At 48.3% G+C, this 22,500-nt stretch overlaps 2 protein-coding genes across 2 annotated transcripts in view; both read left to right on the plus strand.

Annotated features, from left to right (window-relative positions):
* Positions 1-9,476: 9,476 nt before the first annotated feature.
* On the plus strand, positions 9,477-12,483 carry eomesb (eomesodermin homolog b). The gene is made up of 6 exons (XM_056444060.1): positions 9,477-10,003; positions 10,103-10,257; positions 10,476-10,597; positions 11,057-11,215; positions 11,473-11,534; positions 11,745-12,483. The coding sequence occupies exons 1-6, from the start codon at positions 9,477-9,479 to the stop codon at positions 12,481-12,483; spliced, it is 1,764 nt and encodes a 587-aa protein (XP_056300035.1).
* Positions 12,484-14,790: 2,307 nt separating this feature from the next.
* Positions 14,791-22,500, plus strand: part of LOC130212597 (ankyrin repeat and IBR domain-containing protein 1-like) — a 35,965-nt gene continuing 28,255 nt past the window's right edge. The window contains exons 1-4 of the mRNA XM_056443639.1: positions 14,791-16,247; positions 19,906-20,143; positions 21,294-21,594; positions 22,190-22,366. Of these exons, the coding sequence (XP_056299614.1) occupies positions 19,956-20,143; positions 21,294-21,594; positions 22,190-22,366 (666 nt within the window). The 5' untranslated portion in view covers positions 14,791-16,247; positions 19,906-19,955. The remainder of the gene's footprint in view (positions 16,248-19,905; positions 20,144-21,293; positions 21,595-22,189; positions 22,367-22,500) is intronic.

Consider the following 22,500-nt stretch of genomic DNA (forward strand, 5'->3'; position numbering starts at 1 on the left):
AAGAGGACAACAAGGGGAGCAGAAATGAAGGCCAGACTATTTGAATAGGGGTTTGGGATAGAATCCACTAAACAACACCACAGAGAACATCTTGTCTTTTGATCAAGTCCTCTCGCTCCCTTCCTCTGTCCTCGTTCTTCTTTCCTTCTAGAATACGATGCTCTCTCTGGGCTCCGGTGCCCACGTCGCCTCCTCCTCCGCGCCGAGTGTCTGAATGCGGTTAATTATCTAAAAAGGAAAAGTTTGTACCTGTTGAAAAGCTCCCCTCGGTTTGCTCGGCTTGTTAATGCCAACAGAAAGCCGGCGGCGGCGGCCGGAGGACGCCACATGCTGCGGAGCCTTTCAGACGAGTCCTAATCAGAACGCAGCGGTGAGAGCTCTGAATGCACACGGGGAGAGAGAGACGGGGGAGGGAGAAAGGAACAGAAAGGGGAGAAACATCTTTTACCTCTCCATCTATAATTACTCCAAATGAAGAATGGGCTGAAGAAATGGCTGAGGAGACTTCCATTATGGGGGGGGGGGGCGTCAAGTACAGAAGGCAAAGCACAAGATCGATAGATTTTAATGGATAAAAGAGACTTTTACGTCTCAGAAGTAACGACATAGGGATCCGCCTGTGAGAGAGAGAGAGAGTGTGTGTGTGTGTGTGTGTGTGAGAGAGAGAGAGAGTGCTTGTGTGTGTGTGTGTGTGTGTGTGTGTGTGTGTGAGAGAGAGTGCTTGTGTGTGTGTGTGTGAGAGAGAGAGAGTGCTTGTGTGTGTGTGTGTGTGTGTGTGAGAGAGAGAGAGTGCTTGTGTGTGTGTGAGAGAGAGAGAGTGCTTGTGTGTGTGTGTGTGTGTGTGTGTGAGAGAGAGAGTGCTTGTGTGTGTGTGTCTGTGTGTGTGAGAGAGAGAGTGCTTGTGTGTGTGTGTGTGTGTGTGTGAGAGAGAGAGAGTGCTTGTGTGTGTGTGTGTGTGTGTGTGTGTGTGTGTGTGTGTGAGAGAGAGAGAGTATGTGTGTGTGTGTGTGTGTGTGTGTGTGTGTGTGTGTGTGTGTGAGAGAGTGTGTGTGTGTGTGTGTGTGTGTGAGAGAGAGAGAGTGCTTGTGTGTGTGTGTCTGTGTGTAAGAGAGAGAGAGTGTGTGTGTGTGTGTGTGTGTGTGTGTGTGTGTGTGAGAGAGTGCTTGTGTGTGTGTGTGTGTGTGAGAGAGAGAGTGCTTGTGTGTGTGTGTGTGTGAGAGAGAGAGAGTGCTTGTGTGTGTGTGTGTGTGTGTGTGAGAGAGAGAGAGTGCTTGTGTGTGTGTGTGTGTGTGTCTGTGTGTGTGTGTGAGAGCGAGAGAGCTTGTGTGTGTGTGTGTGTGTGTGTGTGTGTGTGAGAGAGAGAGTATGTGTGTGTGTGTGTGTGTGTGTGTGTGTGTGTGAGAGAGAGAGAGAGTGCTTGTGTGTGTGTGTCTGTGTGTGTGTCTGTGTGTGTCTGTGTGTGTGTGTGTGTGTGTGTGTGTGTGTGTGTGTGTGTGTGTGTGTGTGTGTGTGTAGGGTTTGGATTCTTCGTTGTTTTTGTTTCTTATACATGGAGACTTCTGAAACATGGAGAAATCCCAAATGTGTCATCAGCCAATAACAAAGTGAATCTATAAGATCTATAAACCGTAACAAAGTGAATCTATAAGATCTATAAACCGTAACAAAGTGAATCTATAAGATCTATAAACCGTAACAAAGTGAATCTATAAGATCTATAACCCGTAACAAAGTGAATCTATAAGATCTATAACCCGTAACAAAGTGAATCTATAAGATCTATAACCCGTAACAAAGTGAATCTATAAGATCTATAACCCGTAACGATGTCTGAGTTCTGATCGTCTGAGTTCTGATCGTCTCTGTCTTCCAAGCCGTCGCCACATCAGACATTTTTTATTCCAAACTTCCAAACAAAGCGGATGAATGATCTCTCAGGCTTATCCCTCTGAACCATAAAGAGCTTACAGGACCGCGGGGAAGTGATGACAACCATGGAGAACATAATCAATGAGTGTAATGAAGCCGCTGCAGTCGTCTGTGGAATGACAATGGGAGGAGGGAACGTGTTCATCACCATGAGACACAGTCAGCAGATTGAGAACCGAGAGCCGGGGCCAGAGAGGACGTCCTCCACTGGATCTCCTCCCCCAGAGAGGACGTCCTCCACTGGATCTCCTCCCCCAGAGAGGATCATCCACTGGATCTCCTCCCCCCCCCAGAGGGCGTCCTCCACTGGATCTCCTCCCCCAGAGAGGACGTCCTCCACTGGATCTCCTCCCCCAGAGAGGATCATCCACTGGATCTCCTCCCCCCCAGAGAGGACGTCCTCCACTGGATCTCCTCCCCCAGAGAGGACGTCCTCCACTGGATCTCCTCCCCCAGAGAGGATCATCCACTGGATCTCCTCCCCCAGAGAGGACGTCCTCCACTGGATCTCCTCCCCCAGAGAGGACGTCCTCCACTGGATCTCCTCCCCCAGAGAGGACGTCCTCCACTGGATCTCCTCCCCTCAGAGAGGACGTCCTCCACTGGATCTCCTCCCCCAGAGAGGATCATCCACTGGATCTCCTCCCCCCCAGAGAGGACGTCCTCCACTGGATCTCCTCCCCCAGAGAGGACGTCCTCCACTGGATCTCCTCCCCCAGAGAGGATCATCCACTGGATCTCCTCCCCCAGAGAGGACGTCCTCCACTGGATCTCCTCCCCCAGAGAGGACGTCCTCCACTGGATCTCCTCCCCCAGAGAGGACGTCCTCCACTGGATCTCCTCCCCCAGAGAGGATCATCCACTGGATCTCCTCCCCTCAGAGAGGACGTCCTCCACTGGATCTCCTCCCCCAGAGAGGACGTCCTCCACTGGATCTCCTCCCCCAGAGAGGATCATCCACTGGATCTCCTCCCCCAGAGAGGACGTCCTCCACTGGATCTCCTCCCCCAGAGAGGACGTCCTCCACTGGATCTCCTCCCCCAGAGAGGACGTCCTCCACTGGATCTCCTCCCCTCAGAGAGGACGTCCTCCACTGGATCACCTCCCCCAGAGAGGACGTCCTCCACTGGATCACCTCCCCCAGAGAGGACGTCCTCCACTGGATCACCTCCCCCAGAGAGGACGTCCTCCACTGGATCTCCTCCCCTCAGAGAGGACGTCCTCCACTGGATCTCCTCCCCCTAAGAGGACATCCTCCACTGGATCTCCTCCCCCCAGAGAGGATGTCCTCCACTGGATCTCCTCCCCTCAGAGAGGACGTCCTCCACTGGATCACCTCCCCCAGAGAGGACGTCCTCCACTGGATCTCCTCCCCTCAGAGAGGACGTCCTCCACTGGATCTCCTCCCCCTAAGAGGACATCCTCCACTGGATCTCCTCCCCCAGAGAGGACGTCCTCCACTGCATCACCTCCCCCAGAGAGGACGTCCTCCACTGGATCTCCTCCCCTAAGAGAGGACGTCCTCCACTGGATCTCCTCCCCTCAGAGAGGACGTCCTCCACTGGATCACCTCCCCAGAGAGGACGTCCTCCACTGGATCTCCTCCCATCAGAGAGGACGTCCTCCACTGGATCTCCTCCCCCAGAGAGGACGTCCTCCACTGGATCTCCTCCCCCTAAGAGGACATCCTCCACTGGATCTCCTCCCCTCAGAGAGGACGTCCTCCACTGGATCTCCTCCCCCAGAGAGGACGTCCTCCACTGGATCACCTCCCCCAGAGAGGACGTCCTCCACTGGATCTCCTCCCCTCAGAGAGGACGTCCTCCACTGGATCTCCTCCCCCAGAGAGGACATCTTCCACTGGATCTCCTCCCCTAAGAGAGGACGTCCTCCACTGGATCTCCTCCCCTCAGAGAGAACATCCTCCACTGGATCTCCTCCCCCAGAGAGGACATCCTCCACTGGATCTCCTCCCCTCAGAGAGGACTCTCTTCTGAACGACACGGGACAGATTTATTATTCTGCTCACGAGAGACCAAACAAATCACAACCAAGTGTGACGGGAGAAAAGAGAACGAGTCCTTCAGTCTCCTTCTATACATGGGTAGTTATTATGACCTGGATGGTAATGTCTTAAATAACACAATGAGATGTAAATGGGGATCAGAGGTCAGAGGTCAGCCTTGGATCGGCCAATAGCAGCAGGGAGGACGTTTGAGCTGCAGACGATCCAAAGGGCGTCGTCCCGGCTGCATGTCGGACCTTCAGCCTTTTAAGGGCGCGTTGGCCCATCAGACGAGCAGATCGCTGGGCGGGGACTCTTCACGCCACTGATTGGGCGATAACGATGAAGTGCTCGAAACGGGCCATCACTGCTCCTGGACTCAGACTCCTGCAACTCCCCTTCGGATAAGAGAATTTGGGAGTCGTGTTTCTTGTATGGAGGAAGCTTCTAGGATGAATCTCTGGTGTGAAGGAAGCTTCTAAGATGAATCTCTGGTGTGAAGGAAGCTTCTAGGATGAATCTCTGGTGTGAAGGAAGCTTCTAAGATGAATCTCTGGTGTGAAGGAAGCTTCTAGGATGAATCTCTGGTGTGAAGGAAGCTTCTAAGATGAATCTCTGGTGTGAAGGAAGCTTCTAGGATGAATCTCTGGTGTGAAGGTGTGATCCGGGTGAAGAGCCCGGGGCCTCCTCAGATCCTCAGGGGAAGGAAACGGGTTCTCGTAGCAAAGACGGTACGAAACCAGAACTGTTGGTGTGAAGACACGGGCTCCAGGTTGGGACCACGTGTTCACATCAGCCTGTCCTGTGAGTTGTTGCTTCCTGAGACTCGCAGCCTCAGAGTACCCATGTTGTTCCAACAACATGAGGAGGTGAAGACCACTCCGCTGCAGGTTTCCTGGTGGCCTCACTCACATCACAGCTGCGCCGCTCACATCTCTCCTTTAAAAGACAAACTTAATCTCAACGGCACTAATTGGTTTATAAAGGGTAAATAGATCGGACTTGATCCAGCTCCTGCATTTGTTAAGAGGTATTCAGAGAGCGCGCCTTCAGCATACAGTCATGCAAACGGGATCTCATTAGCGAATGCAAATGAGGAAACACCAAATCTTCGCGGAGAGGCAGAAGTGTATCTCCCTGGGGTAGCTGGAACACGGCGGCTCAGCAGCCGCCCCCACGCTGGGCACCAAATGTGATGGTCCGCTCCGGCTGCTGCTCTCAGGACGCAGGAGCAAACCATTCATGTAAGAGTAGGGGTTGACAAGGAAGTGGGTCACTGGGTGTCTTCAGCGATGACCATTAGAATAAGTTTCACATACGATATTCTTTTCTGCAAATACAAAATGATTCAAGTATATGTGCATGAAAGTTCCGTTCAGAGCTGCCAGGTTAAGTCTGATCTTGATGGACTGGTCACTAATTAACAAGGGTGAACAAAAAGTGCATGTACAACTTTAGATTACAAATTTGTTTTTATTTTTTATTGTTCCAAAACTCCCAAAACTCCATTACCAAAGGTGAGAACATATTTGTGGTTTCCTGCATGATCTTTGAAGGGGGCCAGAAAGCAGCGACACATTCAGTCAAAGTGATCATTAATGAGGTTGTAAATGTCTGTTTGTTGTGGAGAGGGCAAGTCAAACAAACCCTCGGGGCCAATCAGAGCCCTCGTCTGCGGGCATGTCTGTCGTGACCTCACGGGCCGCGGCGGGCAGAGTTCCCGGCGTGGCTTCAGACCAACAGACCTTCTGCCCCCGGCGGGGGGGAAGTGGCCCAGGGCACGGCGGCGATGGCCAGGTCACCAGCTTTCTCCTCCGGCCCGGCCTGAGCGCCGCAGGAGGGGCGGCCGGCCGGATGGCAGCTTGTCAGAAGCAGCCCTTTAGACGTGTCAAAAAGCAGGCACAGCCAGGGGAAGCTGCTCGGCGAGCGTGAGGCCGGCTGCCCGATGCACGCTCCGTCACCGAGCAGCACGACACGAGGAGGAGGCTTTATGAGAGAAATGTATGTTTCCATCATCACAGAGTGAAGTATAGGGGACGAAATCAGCTGTCAAACAAATGATGGACAGTTATAAATATATATATATATACACTACCATTCAAAAGTTTGGGGTCACTTAGAAATGTCTTTATTTTTCAAAGAAAAGCACTGTTTTTTCAATAAAGATAACATTAATCATAAATACACTCTATACATTGTTAATGTGGTAAATGACTATTCTAGGTGGAAACGTCTGGTTTCTAATGAAATATCTCCATAGGTGTATAGAGGCCCATTTCCATCAACTATCACTCCAGTGTTCTGATGGTACATTGTGTTTGCTAATCGCCTTAGAAGACTAATATCTGATTAGAAAAACCTTGTGCAATTATGTTAGCACAGCTGAAAACAGTTATGCTGGTGATATAAGCTATACAACTGGCCTTCCTTTGAGCTTGAAGTTTGAAGAACAAAATTAATACTTCAAATATTAATCATTATTTCTAACCTTGTCAATGTCTTGACTATATGTTCTATGAAATGTTCAATTCATTTGATAAATAAAAGTGTGAGTTTTCATGGAAGACACGAAATTGTCTGGGTGACCCCAAACTTTTGAACGGTAGTGTATATATATATAGATATATATATATATAAATATATATATTTATATATAAATATATATATAAATAGATATATAGATATATTTATATATCTATTCTCGGTGGACTTACCCGTAGAAAACTTGCCATACCACATGCGTACAGTTCTATATTAGACCACGATTGTCTCAAACTACTTAGTTTCTTGCACATGTCATGTGTTAAATTCAGATTTAAATCTGAATTTAAATCGCATCTAACAGCGCTAACAGCGCCGTTAGCAACATTACTGTTCAGCTCGGCCGGATGTGTTGGTGTCAGATGGGTAGTCCGCTAAATAAAGAAAGTGAAAGTTAGAGGGAACCAGAGGGAGTGGATGGATTTTAATCCAACACAAGTTGGTGCTTGAGAGTCAACATCTGATTGCATTCACTGTATAATACATGTTCCTATAGACTCGCTGAGATAACAATGAGGACACACAAGCAATGCAGTGGGCTAAGGGGGGGAGGGGGGGATACTTGTGTCAAAGCAAATTCAAGAGCACTGAAACTCTTACTCTATATTCATGACTTCCTGAAATAATCAAACAACTCAATCAGTTTATCTGTGCGACCCGAGGAGGTGTATTAGCTGGCGGCTGTTTGCTGTGCAAATAGTTTACTCAAAGAGTTGATTTGTCTTGTCTGATGTGCAATGTGTTTATTTGGGAGGTGGCGACCTGCATCATTAATCCTCTCACCGCCTTTATCATGCAAACGGCGCTCTCAGCACGCAGCGTCTGGTCCTCACCGTCGTCTTAAAGCTGTTGATGGTGCCCCGTCAGCACAGTTAGCATCATCTAAAGTCTGAACCGCCTTTGAACTGAAGGAGGAAAGAAAAGAGGAGAAAACCGTCTGAATGATCGGTGAATTCCTCGTGGACCAACATGTATACTGGGGCAACACATGGTCCATCACCACCATCACACCGTGAGGAGAGTTCCAGAGCGGCATGGACTCAGATATATGATGTCCGTGGGTTCGTGGAGTTCTCTCATGTTCAATGTTTTCATCACAACTGTGGCAGCATCACACTTGATAACTCTCTATCAGCTTCATGCCTCGGCTCCTCACTCTTCAGCCCCCACAGCAGGGGGTCCTATCGATGTGCCTGTACCGGTCTCGGCAGGTTATTAATGTGAACATTTAATAATTGTGAATTGTACATTTACTTTCCAAGTTTTGAAAAGTTGTTGCCGACTCCAAATCTGCAGCACCTCCTTTCCAGAAATCTGAAAATCAATGTCTTTAACTCTGTTGAAATAAGAGAGATTTTGTATTTGTAAAATCAGTCTTGTAATGACAATATAGCAGCCCGACATAAGGCCACCTCTGCACTATATTGACCCCAGGCGGTCACGCTGTAGGGACTGGTATGTGGAGGAGGTCTTTGTGGGGATGGTGAGATGGAGGAGCAGTGTGGCTCTTCTACACCTTGGCTGTGATGCCCCGCCCCTGGAGGCCAGGGGGCAGTCTGATTGGCTGCTCTCTGTGCGTCACGGCTACTCCGACCAGTCCTCCTGCACATGGCTCGCGCTTTACCTTTCTACTCCCTCCTCGAGCCCAAATACAACACGATGTCCTCCGCGGCTGAAGTTTTGATTTAGCTGAAGTCAATCTGGTGCCTTGATATTGATTTTCAAACGGAAACCGGAAGGAGAATCTCTTGGTAAGTTACATATATTTAATATAAATAATGTGTATTTAAATGAATTAATTGAATGCGTTTTTATTCAGCACTAAAATAAATGAGACATTTAAATTAAACTGCGACGTAGCCCTTTAGAGATATGATGGGGATGCAAAGCCGCAGGAGATCAACGTGTCCACACAGAGTCCTCTGGAAGTCTTTTTCTCCTCATGAGGACGGTTCCGTGTTCGTTGATGTCGGATCCAACAAACATCACAAGCTTCTTCACACGGAAACATAATTGCCTATTTCCCTTTTTCACGTGTGCTATCCCGGTGGGAGCCAGAGTCCATCGAACGAATGCAAATTCATCTGAATAATAATAAAGGATTAACAGCAATGCGTCTCATAGAAAAAGAGTACATTATAATATATATATATATATTATTTTGTAAAATATATATATGGATGAGTTGTTATCACGCGTTTCGCAGGTTTAATCACTGATTTATAGTTTCTGACGTCATGATGCGCCCTCAAAATAAATCTATACTTAAAGTTTGTCATGTGATGTAGAATAAATTGTCTTTTAATTAAGGCCAAATATATTATTATAGAATATTACTGTTGAATACTAAGCTATCTAAATCGTGGCAGTATATTTTAAATTGTCATGGTTCGTGTTTAGCTTATAATATAATAATAATAATATTTAGGGGATTTTACCTTATTATATTACACTGAGTTAAATAAGATAATATGTATTTATGTTTTTTACAAAGACAAAATCAAAGACAGGCTATATGGCAAATGTGATTTATTTTGTAGCTCCTGTAAAGTCGCTGATTTTTTTATTTCTAAAGACGACAGTGAAATGAAGCCGTCCAGGTTTTGATTGACTTCACAGCCACACCCAGCTACGCCCACGGTGATTAGCTTAGCTTTGATATGAAAAAGGTCCCCCCCCCCCCCCCCCATTCATCACGCTGAGGGCCCATTACTCTACGCGTAATGTGGCACGTCGGCCTTTAGAGATGGAGACCCGGCCCGTGGCTGCCTGCGGCCTGCAGCCTGCAGCCTTTAACCAGCTCTCTGTCTCGGTTTCAGACTTCAGTGGCAGTTGTTGCCTCGGAAGACACCTGGCAGAAAACAAATACACACACCACAGTGTGTGTGACTCCCGTGGGGGAGAGGGGGGGGGGGGGGGGAGGAGAAGACCCTTGAAGAAGAGCAGTCTCCACTGAAGATCACAGGAAGCAGCGAAGTGACCAGGACCAGGACCAGCAGGCATGCTCGGCGGGGACGGGGAGAGCAGCAGCTTCTCTGCGGCGAGGGAAGCCGCGGAGGACCGGCGCAAGTCCCCGGCTGTGGGGGGGGACGACCCGGCTGCGGGCAGCAGGTACGCGGCGCACGGGATGGGGGCTGACCGGTCCTACTACATCCCTCCGGCGGGGTCCAAACCCAGTCCCGAAGCCCCGAGCCCCTGCTCCTTCCTCCCCTACACGCCCAGTGGGTCGGTTTACGCCGCGTCCAGCGCGGGCAGGTACCCCTCACCCCTCCACCTGGGCTCCGTGCTGCCCCCCGCGGGGTTCCCCCCCTCCGCGGCCGGGCGCAGTCACTTCAGCCCGGCGTACCAGCTCGGGCAGAGCCCCGGCTGCATCTACGCGCCGTACAGCAGCTCCGGGGCGGCTCTCGGCGGCCTCCCGCTGCCCGGCGCCGGCCCCGGGATGAGGGCCCAGGTGTACCTCTGCAACCGGCCGCTGTGGCTCAAGTTCCACCGGCACCAGACCGAGATGATCATCACCAAGCAGGGCAGGTGAGATGGAGGAAGAAGAGGAGGAAGTCACTTCACGTGTATTTGCAGAAAAGAACAATGTGCACTGAGATGTAATGAGCACTGACTGTGTTCCTCCAGACGGATGTTCCCGTTCCTCAGCTTCAACATCGCCGGCCTCAGCCTCACGGCGACCTACAGCGTGTTCGTGGAGGTGGTTCTGGCCGACCCGAACCACTGGAGGTTCCAGGGGGGCAAGTGGGTCACCTGCGGCAAGGCGGACAACAGCGGCCAAGGTAGTGCAGGTCGATGTTTGACTTTACTCACACGTTTAGTTGCATGTTGAATTGAGATTTAAATCGAAGATCTGAATTAAAAAACAATAATATAATGATAGAATTAAATAACGGAAATTATACGATTGGGAATTTGCAAAAATAAAACATTTCGATATAAATCCGGTTGTTTGTTTGTTGTTGCTGGAGTTTGATGTTGGATTAATTCTTTATTCTAGGAAACAAAGTCTACATCCACCCAGAGTCCCCCAACACGGGGGTCCACTGGATGAGGCAAGAAATCTCCTTCAGCAAACTGAAGCTCACCAACAACAAAGGGACCAGCCACAGCACCTCTCAGGTAACCGGGAGCACCAAACTCACCGGGAACACCAAACTCACCGGGAACACCAAACTCACCGGGAACACTCACAACATGTTTCATTACAATGGCAACATATATTCGATAAATCATATTTAAATATACAGTTAAATATCTACACCGGAAATAAAAAGAATAAAACGCATTATTAATTGTTTAACGCAAATCACACACAAACATATTTAAAATATGTTATAATCATGTTTGGAAATCAAAGAAAATTAAAATATGTTTAAATCATGTTTGGAAGTAAATACATTTATTAAATTTGCACATTTAGAACAAACCACTCGTGAAAAATAAAAGATAAAAAGAAACCCGACGTATTTTTATTAGAAATCGGACATTTTTATTGAAAAAATAATAAATAAATAAAGCTTTAAAAAACAATGTAAAGATAGCTGCTGACTGGCGGCTCTGCCCGTGTTCTCCCTGCAGATGATGGTCCTGCAGTCGCTGCACAAGTACCAGCCGCGGCTGCACATCGTGGAGGTGTCGGAGGACGGCGCGGAGGAACCGGGCAGCGACGCCCCGACGCAGAGCTTCACGTTCCCGGAGAACCAGTTCATCGCCGTGACGGCCTACCAGAACACCGACGTAAGCCCCGCCCCTCCGCTCCTCTTGACGGCGTGAGGTCATCATGAGGTCATCATGAGGTTATCTCTGCCCTAGAATGACACGCACCCGTGTTGATGCATGTGTTAGTCCATTCATTGAAACTCACACATTTATTATTCTAATGTTAATCTTCTATCTGCTGTTTCCTTGTCGACATGCATTATAGGAATGTAATTGCAGGACGATTGTTCTCTCTTTCACATTAATATTAAATGTGTTCTTCTATTTTATTTTAGATTACTCAGCTGAAGATTGATCACAACCCTTTTGCCAAAGGATTCAGAGATAACTACGACTCGTAAGTATTTTTATTTTATTTTCACACATACTATAAACTGAGGATTAAATATAAAAAAGTTCAGCATGGGAATACATGAAATGATATGTGTTATTTCCTGACTTGTTGGAGCTCTGTTGTTCGTGCCAACTCTTTTTGCTCCAGAGGTTTTCACACCGTGATTCTTTCTGACCTCCCTTGACCTCAACTTCACCTGCATGTGTTTTCCAGGATGTACACAGCTCAAGAAAACGACCGCCTGACGCCGTCTCCCACCGACTCGCCCCGCGGGGCCCACCAGATCGTCCCCGGGGCCCGCTACACCATGCAGCCCCTCTTCCAGGACCCGTTCGTCAACAACCTCCCCCAGAACCGCTTCTACAACAGCGAGCGAGCCGTGCCGCAGACCGGCAGCCTCCTCTCGCCTCCGGCGGAGGACGGAGCGTCTCAGAGGTGGTTCGTCACCTCCGTGCAGCAAGGGGGCGCCGGCGGCAAGCTGGACCTGGCGCCCTACGAGGGAGAGTACTCCGGCCCCCTGCTTCCTTACGCGATCAAATCCCTCTCCATGCAAACGTCCCACGCTCTGGGCTACTACCCGGACTCTCCGTTCGCCTCCGTGTCGACGGGGTGGGGGTCCAGAGCGGCGTACCAGAGGAAGGTCTCTCCCGGCCTGCCCTGGTCTCCCAGGCCCAGCCCAGAAGACTCAAACAAAGTGAAGGCCCAGGCCGAAGAGGAGGCGGCCGGCAGCCTCATCTCCTCCTGGACGGACGCACAGTCGCCGGCTCTGTCCTCGGATAAGGCCGACTCTTATTCTGCCGCCTGCAAGCGAAGGCGCGTGTCCCTCGGCGGGCCCGGCCCGGAGGACTCGCCCTCCGACATCAAGTGTGTGGACTCGGCCTCCGTCGCCATCAACAGCAGCTCCTCCGCCAAAGGCGTGGCGGCGTACTATTCCTTCTACACAAACCCGTGAGCGGTTTGTCGTCTCATCTGGTTTGCTCTCCACGTGCCACCATGAGGAATAACTCATGTTTACCATTTTGTATTGGTTGGGGGGGGGGGGGGGGTGCACACCCATAATTAGTCTTGGTAGTGATACATGTGGTGGTTATATTTATAAACTTTTGTGGCAGGACAGGAAATAATCAAGGACCCAAAGGATAAACAATGATGACATCATAAGGGGCGTGTTGGGCAACATCGTATTCTCTCCGTTCCTGTTTCAGGCCGTCTGTTCTCCTGCGGTTTATATTTTCTTCACCACTCTGTAACTGTTTTAAAAGTGCGACAGTATTCGTTAAGTTCCCCATTAAAAAAACAAAGCAGTGTTCTGTATGTTTCCTCGGGCGTCAGTGACGTCACAGTGAGGGTATGTGTTCAATTATTTATTGAAAGCCTGTGGATATGAACTGTGTGCTCTCACGTGAGACGATACGCTGTGAACACCTTCATGTTCACATGTTGGATAATAAAAGGCTGATGTGTTCTATCCAGTGTCTGGTTGTTTATTTCACGTTATGAGCCTCAGCTGATCCACCTTAAGGTACAACACTGAGTCAAGTCTCGTGGAATATGACTACTACCAACTATGCCATGGCCCCGCTGAAGCCCCGCCCCCGACATCTATTGTTCATCTGGTCACATGACATCTATTGTTCATCTAGTCACATGACATCTATTGTTCATCTAGTCACATGACATCTATTGTTCATCTGGTCACATGACATCTATTGTTCATCAGGTCACATGACATCTATTGTTCATCTGGTCTCATGACATCTATTGTTCATCTAGTCACATGACATCTATTGTTCATCTGGTCTCATGACATCTATTGTTCATCTGGTCACATGACATCTATTGTTCATCTGGTCTCATGACATCTATTGTTCATCTGGTCTCATGACATCTATTGTTCATCTGGTCACATGACATCTATTGTTCATCTGGTCACATGTCACATGACATCTATTGTTCATCTGGTCACATGACATCTATTGTTCACCTGGTCACATGACATCTATTGTTCATCTGGTCTCATGACATCTATTGTTCATCTGGTCACATGACATCTATTGTTCACCTGGTCACATGACATCTATTGTTCATCTGGTCACATGACATCTATTGTTCATCTGGTCACATGACATCTATTGTTCATCTGGTCACATGACATCTATTGTTCATCTGGTCTCATGACATCTATTGTTCATCTGGTCACATGACATCTATTGTTCATCTGGTCACATGACATCTATTGTTCATCTGGTCACATGACATCTATTGTTCATCTGGTCACATGACATCTATTGTTCATCTGGTCACATGACATCTATTGTTCATCTGGTCACATGACATCTATTGTTCACCTGGTCACATGACATCTATTGTTCACCTGGTCACATGACATCTATTGTTCATCTGGTCACATGACATCTATTGTTCATCTGGTCACATGACATCTATTGTTCATCTGGTCACATGACATCTATTGTTCATCTGGTCACATGACATCTATTGTTCATCTGGTCACATGACATCTAGTGTTCATCTGGTCACATGACATCTATTGTTCACCTGGTCACATTACATCTATTGTTCACCTGGTCACATTACATCCATTGATCATCTGGTCACATGACCTCTATTGTTCATCTGGTCACATGACATCTATTGTTCATCTGGTCTCATGACATCTATTGATCATCTGGTCACATGACATCTAGTGTTCATCTGGTCTCATGACATCTATTGTTCATCTGGTCACATGACATCTATTGTTCATCTGGTCACATGACATCTATTGTTCATCTAGTCACATGACATCTATTGTTCATCTGGTCTCATGACATCTAGTGTTCATCTGGTCACATGACATCTATTGTTCATCTGGTCTCATGACATCTATTGTTCATCTGGTCACATGACATCTATTCATCTGGTCACATGACATCTATTGTTCATCTGGTCACGTGACATCTATTCATCTGGTCACATGACATATATTGTTCATCTGGTCACGTGACATCTATTGTTCATCTGGTCACGTGACATCTATTGTTCATCTGGTCACATGACATCTATTGTTCACCTGGTCACATGACATCTAGTGTTCATCTGGTCACATGACATCTATTGTTCACCTGGTCACATGACATCTATTGTTCATCTAGTCACATGACATCTATTGTTCATCTGGTCTCATGACATCTATTGTTCACCTGGTCACATGACATCTATTGTTCATCTAGTCACATGACATCTATTGTTCATCTGGTCACATGACATCTATTGTTCATCTGGTCTCATGACATCTATTGTTCATCTGGTCACATGACATCTATTGTTCATCTGGTCTCATGACATCTATTGTTCATCTGGTCACATGACATCTATTGATCTTCCTTTGTTGCTCTCCTGAAGGTTTCTTCCCTTTTTACCCCGTGAAACATTTTTTTCTATCTCTGGGGAGTTGTTCCTGATCCGATGTGAGGTCAAAGGTCAAAGGTCAGCGATGTCTATGTGTCTTTGTATTTTGTAATTATGGGCTCTACACAATAAACTGAATTGAAAGTCACACACAGCTCCCCGTCCAACAGCACCACGTGTTTCCCTGGACTCTGTCGCACTCTAGTGGCGGTTTATTGAACTGCAGCCACGGAATGAATCACACCTGTTGACTTGGAGCCACAGACACACACAGGTTGAGATGGACACTGGCTGCACCCGGCGTCTAATTAAACTGTCCTCCCATGCTGTATCCCATCAGTCTGCATCCGGGAACTATTTAAAGTTGAATCACTTTTCGTGTGTATTTACTTTAAGAACCTGTAGATTGTTTTCACGTGTGAATACGACATACGTCATATTCGCACGTTGCCACACACACACACACACACATTGAGCCTTTAGGGTACAACAGGTGTGTATGTGGCACAGTCCAGAATACGCGACTCAAATCGTGGGCGTCGGTCGGTGCGCGCGTGCGTTGTCCTCGTCGTTCATCGTCTCTGAGGAAAACCAGCCGCTTCTTTCTCCGCTTTATTTGGGTTTTTTCTTTTTTAGCTGAAAACCTGGCAACCCGCGTAGCAGCGAGCAGAGAGCCAACGAAGAGTTTCACGGGGACGCCGTCGGGGCTTCTGGCGTCACGTCATTCACGGGTGGCGCGCGTGTCGCTCAGCGCGTGCCGGCGGACTCACGCGCGCAGGTGACACGCAGCACCTGTGTGAGACACCTGTTACTCACCGTTTACTGCTAGCTATGTTGGCTAGCACGCTAGCTGATACGCTAGCGCGCGCTGACGTTGACCAACGCGGGCACGAGCGTCATGGTGTGTTTTAAAAAAAAATTAAAAAATGTTTTTTAACAACATCCAGCGAACAAACACGAGTTGTATTGCGTCTCGTGATTCCCTCAGCACCGGGACGCCTCGCAGCTAACACCGACCGAGAGCTCAGGCGGCAGCTGAATGTTTTCATGGACCCCAAACGCAACAGAGCGATAAAACCCACGGCTCCTGAACGCAACACGGCGGCCGGAGCTAGCGGCCCAATAGTAAACAGCGGCCCCGCGGGGCCCGAGGCCTTCACTGACCAGCGGACAGCAGCGCGCTGTGTGTACGTGCTCCGCTGCGACGCGCAGATGGGAAACACTCGTGAGATCCGCGTGTTCACGTCCAGAGGGTCGGTGCGAGTTCTCCAGGTCACGTGACTGTTTAAAGACCAGCTGTTTAACAAGGTAAGCCTGCTCGTCTCGCCCCTCTGACAGTGTTGTTGTGATGATGATGATGATGATGGTGGTGGTGGTTCCTGACCTCGTGCGCATCAAGTCTGGCATACGTGTAAACATGCAAAGTTTAACTGAGGTCATATTTAACAATGTAAATAGATGACATCATCTGTTTACAAACTCTCGCTCAACTGGAGTCCCGTGTCTCCTGTCCCCAAGCTGTAAGTCCAATGCTTGCGCATGCGCGCTGCGAGTCCGTCCATGCTATCCACATTTTTTTCCCCTGTTTTCTCTTTTACATGTGAAGTATTTCTTATGGAAACCCGTTTCCGCCACTGTGAGAAAAAATTAGGATCATGTAAGTCATAATAATGACAGTATCTCATAATAATGAAAAGCAAGTTGAAAAAATGAGATACTATCTAGTACCTCATAATAATGAGGTACTATCTCATAATAATGAGATACTCTCTCATAATAATGAGAGTATCTCATAATAATGAAAAGCAAGTCGAAATAATGAGATACTATCTCATTATTGTGACAAGATCCTAATTTTTTTTCCTCAGTGGCCGAAATGGGCTTCCATATTTTTTTTTACTGTGTAAAAGTGAATTTTAATACATGGGTCTATTTAAAGCATGGTAGGAGATGATGTCATCTCCCAGACATGACACTGGATGATTTAAATGAGTACAGTGTTTAGCGTGTCATGTATCTCAGCTTCTGTATTTGGATCTAACGGGTAAGCCACATAACTTTACTAAATTAACTTACTGTGACTATATATATAAGCGATAAATATATTAGGTACAACTACTGCAATACATCCCACCTTCACGTCTGTATACTATCGACTATGTTTCTATTATTCCAATGAGGGTGGGAATATAAGAAACCCTCTCTGTGCACTGCAGTGCAGCTTCCAGTGACATCATCCTCATCATGTGAAGATTCCCTCCATGCTGATGGGATTTATTGAGACTTTATTGAGATTTATTGAGACTTAGACGACATGAGTTTTATCTCATAAACTGGCAAAACATTACATCATTAAAGTCCCAGGAGTCTCACTTTCCACATGTATGTGTTCGTTTATTTTATCTCAACTTTTTACTTTCCCAATATTGTTTAGTTTGACATTGAATAATCCCCCAAATTACCGTTTAGAATAAACTTTTCTTGCTAAAATGGTGATAACAATCACATGTAATTCTGCTCCTACACACACAGGGAGTCGCTTTAGTATTTTAAGTTGATATCGTGTAAAGATTAGACCGGTGAGTCGGGTTATTCTATTTACATAAACTGGAAGTTAATCAATTATCCTGAGAACGAAATGTCAAAACAAGTCGACCTCTTCCTTCATGTGGTCTGTGTTCAGGAAGCTTCCTTCATGTGGTCTGTGTTCAGGAAGCTTCCTTCATGTGGTCTGTGTTCAGGAAGCTTCCTTCATGTGGTCTGTGTTCAGGAAGCTTCCTTCATGTGGTCTGTGTTCAGGAAGCTTCCGTCATGTGGTCTGTGTTCAGGAAGCTTCCTTCATGTGGTCTGTGTTCAGGAAGCTTCCTTCATGTGGTCTGTGTTCAGGAAGCTTCCTTCATGTGGTCTGTGTTCAGGAAGCTTCCGTCATGTGGTCTGTGTTCAGGAAGCTTCCTTCATGTGGTCTGTGTTCAGGAAGCTTCCTTCATGTGGTCTGTGTTCAGGAAGCTTCCTTCATGTGGTCTGTGTAGAGGAAGCTTCCTTCATGTGGTCTGTGTTCAGGAAGCTTCCGTCATGTGGTCTGTGTAGAGGAAGCTTCCTTCATGTGGTCTGTGTTCAGGAAGCTTCCTTCATGTGGTCTGTGTTCAGGAAGCTTCCTTCATGTGGTCTGTGTTCAGGAAGCTTCCTTCATGTGGTCTGTGTAGAGGAAGCTTCCTTCATGTTGTCTGTGTTCAAGAAGCTTCCTTCATGTGGTCTGTGTTCAGGAAGCTTCCTTCATGTGGTCTGTGTTCAGGAAGCTTCCTTCATGTGGTCTGTGTTCAGGAAGCTTCCTTCATGTGGTCTGTGTTCAGGAAGCTTCCTTCATGTGGTCTGTGTTCAGGAAGCTTCCTTCATGTGGTCTGTGTAGAGGAAGCTTCCTTCATGTGGTCTGTGTTCAGGAAGCTTCCTTCATGTGGTCTGTGTTCAGGAAGCTTCCTTCATGTGGTCTGTGTTCAGGAAGCTTCCTTCATGTGGTCTGTGTTCAGGAAGCTTCCTTCATGTGGTCTGTGTAGAGGAAGCTTCCTTCATGTGGTCTGTGTTCAGGAAGCTTCCTTCATGTGGTCTGTGTTCAGGAAGCTTCCTTCATGTTGTCTGTGTTCAGGAAGCTTCCTTCATGTGGTCTGTGTTCAGGAAGCTTCCTTCATGTGGTCTGTGTTCAGGAAGCTTCCTTCATGTGGTCTGTGTTCAGGAAGCTTCCTTCAAGTGGTCTGTGTTCAGGAAGCTTCCTTCATGTGGTCTGTGTTCAGGAAGCTTCCTTCATGTGGTCTGTGTTCAGGAAGCTTCTTTCATGTGGTCTGTGTTCAGGAAGCTTCCTTCATGTGGTCTGTGTTCAGGAAGCTTCTTTCATGTTGTCTGTGTTCAGGAAGCTTCCTTCATGTGTTCAGGAAGCTTCCTTCATGTGGTCTGTGTTCAGGAAGCTTCCTTCATGTGGTCTGTGTTCAGGAAGCTTCCTTCATGTGGTCTGTGTTCAGGAAGCTTCCTTCATGTGGTCTGTGTTCAGGAAGCTTCCTTCATGTGGTCTGTGTTCAGGAAGCTTCCGTCATGTGTTTAGGAAGCTTCCTTCATGTGGTCTGTGTTCAGGAAGCTTCCGTCATGTTGTCTGTGTTCAGGAAGCTTCCTTCATGTTGTCTGTGTTCAGGAAGCTTCCTTCATGTGGTCTGTGTAGAGGAAGCTTCCTTCATGTTGTCTGTGTTCAGGAAGCTTCCTTCATGTGTTCAGGAAGCTTCCTTCATGTGGTCTGTGTTCAGGAAGCTTCCTTCATGTGGTCTGTGTTCAGGAAGCTTCCTTCATGTGGTCTGTGTTCAGGAAGCTTCCTTCATGTGGTCTGTGTAGAGGAAGCTTCCTTCATGTTGTCTGTGTTCAGGAAGCTTCCTTCATGTGTTCAGGAAGCTTCCTTCATGTGGTCTGTGTTCAGGAAGCTTCCTTTCTGTTGTCATCTCTCTGATGAGGATTAGTGGTGAGGATTCATTCTACATTCTCTGTTTCATGATCCACGCTCTGCTCACGGAGACGATGCGTTGTGTTGATTTCTCTCTCTCAAAAACCAAATGCCCGTGCGCTCCACGTTGCCCGCCGTGACCATCTGGTCTCCTCCGTGGAGGAAACCGTGATGCGCGGCGGCCTCCGTGGGACGAGCGGCGCTGGCACGGAGAGGCGGAAGCTCCCGGAGATGCCAGAGGAAGTCTTGTCCTTCTCCCCCTGTGAGCGCCGTTGGCCCGATGTTGAGCTGGAGAAAAGAATAAAAAGAGCAAGGCGCCGTGTCGTTCACCGTGTGGCGGACACTCGGCGCCGGAGGCAGAGCGCGAGCAGCGCTGGAGACGCTCGGGATCCAGAGACGCTGGAACTGAACGATACTCTTTAGTTAAGGAGGGATTTCTTTTGGGCCACAAAGGAATTCAAGCCCTCCCGTTTCTCTTCTTCTCTTCAGGACGTCCAGCATGCCGGCCCGTTGGACGTGAGCGCCGCGGGAGGAGAGCGATGGGCAACGCGGCCACCAAGTTCCGCAAGGCTGTGCTCAGCGGGGACGAGGCGCTGGCCGTCCACCTGTACGAGAGCAACCCGCAGTTCAAGGAGGCGCTGGACCCCAACGCCTCCTACGGAGAGTCCTACCAGCACAACACCCCGCTGCACTACGCTGCCCGGCACGCCATGAGCCGCCTCCTCAGGTCAGCACCAGGTCAAATGAATACCCTCCAACAGGCGGGGAAACAGGCACATACACAGCCAGAGCTGCATGTGGTTGACTTTTGGGAACGTGGATATCTCAGGGTTGAGAGATGAGGGACCGGTGTCAGAAATACACGAGGGCGAAGGGCAAAACTGCCCCCAAGAAATATAAGTTTGCCCCTGATTTCACTCAGAGGGGCAACAAATGCCCCCCAGAATTTCCTCTCATAATTTATTGAACTTGTCAAAAGTATCGTAGCTGTGACCCGGCCCAATCACCGTTTCATGTTTTGATTTTCTCTGTCTTATTTTTGCCATTTTTATGACGATTGCTCATATCCTGTAAGCCTGAATAAGTATATTTATTAGTTTTGAAGAAAGGTTAAATGTTATTTATTCATATGTTGTTTCAAAAAATACCCCCAATTTATTTCTACATGCCTGCAAACTTGTCACCTTTCAGTGGAATTCTTAATTTTTATATCAAAATGGGTCATCCATGTGAATCGTGTAGGTCCAAAGAGTTTTTGTTTTGGGGGGGGTCAAGCTCCGTCCCATCTGCCTCTCCACGCAGCCATCTGCTCGCCGCTCTCAGGAATGCAGCGTGCTGGGATGGAAGAGGGCGGGGCTCCACGAGCTTCCACCACGCGCTACCCACCGTGCATGTGCTTCTCTTTGAAAACACGAGTTCTTATGATTCTGATGATTCTCGTTTCCACACGAAGCCCCGAGAATCTGAGACTAATAATTTCCTGTGATTTTTATTTCCACTTGCCGTGTAATCTTCTGGATTTTCCTTTTTTTAACTAAAAATGCTGTAGTTACACTAATATAATATTTATGACTTTATAAGTATAACGGAAGTCAGCAATATTTGATTTTTCCACTTTTTTAAGGAGGTTAAAGTTGCTTTTGTGTTATTTGCTGTGTTGCCAAAACACAAACCTGCTCTGGGCCTCAAAGAGGCTTACAAAACAAAAAGATAGGGCAATAATTACATCCCCTCGTAGGTTAATTTGTTGAATAAAGCAGAAATAAAAAGAAGAAGAATACTATATTGGCTTGCTCCAGATAATTAGCACACAGACATTTCTGGGCCAATCAGCAGTAAGTTTGAAACCCTCCGTTGTCTCCGCCTCGTTCTTCTAGGTCTTTCCTCCTCAGTAAAGATGGGAACCCTAACAAGCGTAACGTGCACAATGAGACGGCCCTGCACCTGCTCTGCATGGGGCCCCAGATCCTGACCTCGGAGGGGGCCCCGCACCCCCGGCTCTCCCGGCCGTATGAAGACGAGCGGCGGCGGGCCGAGTCCCTCCAGATCCTGCTGGCGTGGACCGGAGCCAAGCTGGACCGCGGGGAGTACGAGCGCGCCGACGTCAACGCCACCGACAGCAGGAAGAGCTCCTGCCTGCACTACGCGGCGGCCGCCGGCATGAAGGCGTGCGTGGAGGTGAGGCGCCAGAGGCCTGAGGTGGTTTCTCTCTGGGGGCTCAGGGAGAGGTCAAAGGCTCCACATGGGGCCTGAGGGCTCCCCCTCCTCGGTGTCTTCCCCTGTTCATCGTGTTGCGGTCGAACTCCTCCGTGTGTATTAGGGGAGGATGCCGTGCTTTACACCTTTCATTACTCCGAGTGGCAGCGTCGCATTCTGAAGTCACATTTATGAACCAAGTCGTGACCTAGTTCTTAAACTGATTTTGTTCCCAAAATGTAATTTGCAAAACCAAATGTTTAAGTGTTGATGCATGCAGAGAGAAACCAACATGGAACCTTAAGAAACATGAAAGTAAAATGGAGAAGATGATTAGAAACGATGTTTGGGAAGATGAAACTACATAAAAGTCGATTTACTTGAAGCGGCTCAACCCACTGGGGGAGTGAACATGAGGAGCTGTGAGTAGTAGATAACAGGATAGATCTCAAGAAGTGTCGCTCCGCTGGTCCTGGTCCTGATCCTGCTCCTGGTCCTGGTCCTGCTCCTGCTCCTGCTCCTGCTCCTGCTCCTGTGCGCCCGATCCCTCAAAGCCACGTGTTCCTCTCGTTTCCAGCTCCTGGTGCAGAGAGGAGCCGACCTGTTCGCCGAGAACGAGGACCGCGAGACGCCGTGTGACCGCGCCGAGCAGCGGCGCCACGAGGAGCTGGCCCTGAGCCTGGAGTCACAGATGGTCTTCTCCCTGGCGCCCGAGGCCGAGGAGGCCGAGTACGCAGCGCTGGACCGGAGAGAGGTACGGAGGGGGGGGTCTTCATCACGAGCACCTTCATCACCTTCATCACGAGCACCTTCATCACGAGCACCTTCATCACCTTCATCACGAGCACCTTCATCACCTTCATCTCCCTCTTTGAACCACGCTCTTTT

The sequence above is a fragment of the Pseudoliparis swirei genome, chromosome 22, assembly GCF_029220125.1.
Source record: "Pseudoliparis swirei isolate HS2019 ecotype Mariana Trench chromosome 22, NWPU_hadal_v1, whole genome shotgun sequence".
Classification (NCBI taxonomy): domain Eukaryota; kingdom Metazoa; phylum Chordata; class Actinopteri; order Perciformes; family Liparidae; genus Pseudoliparis; species Pseudoliparis swirei.